We start from the raw sequence: 2,839 nt of genomic DNA, 5'->3' as shown, positions 1-2,839 counted from the left end.
CACGCATGGACCCTGGGACCATCACCAGGGGCATCGCGACTCCAGAGCAGGGTGCATGGTCTCAGCGTACCAGGGGGCCTGGCTTCACATGGTCCCACCTGTGTCCTCTGCTGACCCACCAACGGCCGGCTCCACCACCTCGACAGTGGCCCTGCCTCCCAGAGTCAGGGGGGTCCCCACTGTACCGCCCTAGCACCCATGTCCTAGCGGGAGGGTCCAGCAATGGCTCCAAGACCCAGGCTCGCGGACGGGCTCGCTCCTACCGCCCCCAGACCGTCTGTGTGGGCTCCGTGCCACCGGTCACTGTGCAGCTGCAGAGCTGGCAGCACGATGGCCGGGAGTGAGGACGTCCTGCCCTTCCCGGGCCCCCGCGGGGCCCCTCGGGGACAGCCTCTGTGCACCCCGGCCTTCCGGCCACGCACACAACAACGGACCACGCCCGGCAGGGACACGGCCCCCTGGACGCACGCTGGAGTCCTCCCAGAGGAAGATGGACGGGTGACAGCGTGTGACAGGACAGCGGCTCGGGGTCAAAGGGAGCGTGTGGGCCGCAGGGGGCGGTCACGCCTTTGCCTCACAGACAGTTCTGCCCCAGCCATTCGTTTACTGGGTCCAGGGCTTCCGCCTGCAGGGGCCAGAACGGCCGTGGGCGTCCTTTGGGGTGGGGACTGCAAGGCCTGAGCACACGTGCCAGGCGGGTGGGGATGGCCGAAGAGCACGGGAGGCGCGACCCTGGTCCCCCAGGCCCCCTCAGGTGCCCCGGCCCAGGTGGCTGCGAAGCCCCAGGGTCTGAGTGTTTCTCGCTGGGGGGGCCCCCCAGCGCACTCCCTGCGAGGCCCCGGCCCTGGGCCCCGGCTGACTGCGGGGGGCTCCTGGCGCCCCCTGTTACCTGTTTGACAGGGAAGGTCCGGGCACACGATCTGGGGGTCTAGGAGAAAGAGAAGGAGGCCGGGGTCACTTTCTGCTGCCCCTGCACCCAGCCCCTTCCGTCCACCGTGCAGTCCCCACCCCGTCCTCACCCGGGCACAGGACGTCCTCCATGTCGTCGATGAACTTCTCGGCCACCAGGTCGGAGAAGAGCGTCATGTTCCGCACCTGCTGTGGCTTGTCGCAGGCGATGGAGTAGAGGTTCTCGCTCTCGTGCTTCTCGTGGAACATGTCGCCGATGCCGATGGCGGTCACCGTGACGTCGTGGTTGCACAGCGCCCGCAGGTTCAGGTCGTCGTCCCGGGGGTCGTGGCGGCCGTCCGTGATGACCACCGCGAACACACGGGTCTTCTGGCGCCGGCTCTCCTTGATGAGCTGGTTGTAGGCGAACTTGAGGGCCGAGGGCGTCCAGGTGCCGCCTGCGATCCACTCGAGGTTCTTCACGGCCTCCTTGAAGCTGGACAGCGAGTCGATGCGCTCGTCGTCCAGCTGTATGGCCTCGAAAGTGCCCTCGTGGCTGTACTGCACGACGCCCACACGGGTCCCTGCAGCGGCCAGGCGTGAGGTGAGGGGCCGGCCCCATGCCCGTCGCCATGCCCGTCGCCACCCCTGGCGGGGCCCCGGGACCCTCGGCCAAGCTAACGTGCGCCTTCGAATGTCCTGTTCCTCTGGCCGCCCGTCTCCCAGAACTGGACCTCGGGGCGCCCGCCGCTGGCCTCCCACCCCACCCCCGCAGGCGCAGCTGACCCGTCTCGGACTTGGGGTCCTTGGCGATGGCCCCCAGCCTGTTGACCACGTTGATGACAAAGTTCTTCTCCAGCGTGAAGTTGGTGTAGCCGATGCTCTCAGAGCTGTCAATGACGAACACCACGTCCAGGGCACCACACCGCTTCTCGCAGTCTGCGGAGGGCAGAGGGCTGATGGCTGCGTGTGCCGACCTGCCGGACACGCCCCCGGGCACGCCCCGGTTCCCTGGGCACGCCCCCGTCCCCAGTCCCCCCGGCACGCCCTCGGCCCCAGGGGCCACCAGCCAGGTGCAAGGTGGGAAGTGGGGGACGAAAGGGGGGAGGGCAAAAGGGGGAGAGCGGGACCCACACAACGACCCAACCCCTGGATCTTTAAATTAGAGACCCCAGGACACAGTGTTCCGGCCCAGCCGCCCCCGTCCGGGACCGTGCAGGGACTGGGACTCACCGCAGCACCCGCACGTCTCCCGCACGTAGGTCATGACATCACACTCCTGCAACACAGAGGGTCAGCGGGCCAGGCAGGGAGCCCGGAGGCCGTCTGCGGACCTGCTCCCCTGGCCTCTGACCTTACCCTGTGCCCCAGCGTCTGACCTCCCCCTCTGACCTCCCCCTCTGACCTCCCCCTCTGACCTTACCCTGTGCCCCAGCGTCTGACCTCCCCCTCTGACCTCCCCCTCTGACCTCCCCCTCCGACCTCCCCCTCTGACCTCCCCCTCAGCCCTCGCTTTCTGATTGTCGGAGGGAGGACACTGATTTCACCCTTAGCTGACACCTACCGTGAGGCCGGGGTCTCCAGGGGGGCCGGGCTCTCCCTGCAGGAGGAAGGGTGATAGAGGGGACTACTGTCATGGCTGAGGCTGGGCACGGTCCCCAGGGTCCCCACCCCTCCTCCCCACACGTGGACCCCCGGTGCTTTCCCATGGGCAGAGCCCTATGGTTTGAGGTGCCGTTGGCCTGGCTGGCCCAGGAACTACCCTCTGAGGGCTGAGGGACCAGTGACTGACATACCTTTGGTCCTGGGGCTCCTCTTGGCCCCCGAGGGCCTGGCTCACCAGGGGGACCAGGATCGGCCTGAGAAGCAAAAGAGCATTGGGCTCAGCAAATACCCTGGGTGGTCCCTGCTCACAGCCTTGCGCTTTGGGGACAAGGAGGGGGGAGTAGGA

General features: G+C 67.7%; 1 protein-coding gene across 1 annotated transcript; it reads right to left on the bottom strand.

The window, feature by feature from the left end:
* Positions 1 to 8: 8 nt before the first annotated feature.
* On the bottom strand, positions 9 to 2,757 carry LOC105311613 (collagen alpha-2(VI) chain-like). Its single transcript, XM_011387576.2, has 6 exons — positions 2,685 to 2,757; positions 2,453 to 2,488; positions 2,122 to 2,167; positions 1,675 to 1,827; positions 1,020 to 1,472; positions 9 to 928 (listed from the first exon to the last, which is right to left on the bottom strand). The coding sequence occupies exons 3-6, from the start codon at positions 2,153 to 2,155 to the stop codon at positions 531 to 533; spliced, it is 1,038 nt and encodes a 345-aa protein (XP_011385878.1). The 5' UTR covers positions 2,156 to 2,167; positions 2,453 to 2,488; positions 2,685 to 2,757; the 3' UTR covers positions 9 to 530.
* Between the last annotated feature and the right edge of the window lie 82 nt (positions 2,758 to 2,839).

Source organism: Pteropus vampyrus, unplaced genomic scaffold, assembly GCF_000151845.1.
Source record: "Pteropus vampyrus isolate Shadow unplaced genomic scaffold, Pvam_2.0 Scaffold1000005278, whole genome shotgun sequence".
NCBI lineage: Eukaryota > Metazoa > Chordata > Mammalia > Chiroptera > Pteropodidae > Pteropus > Pteropus vampyrus.
Note: the sequence above shows the minus strand (reverse complement) of the source record. Positions and strands in the feature narration are given on the sequence as shown.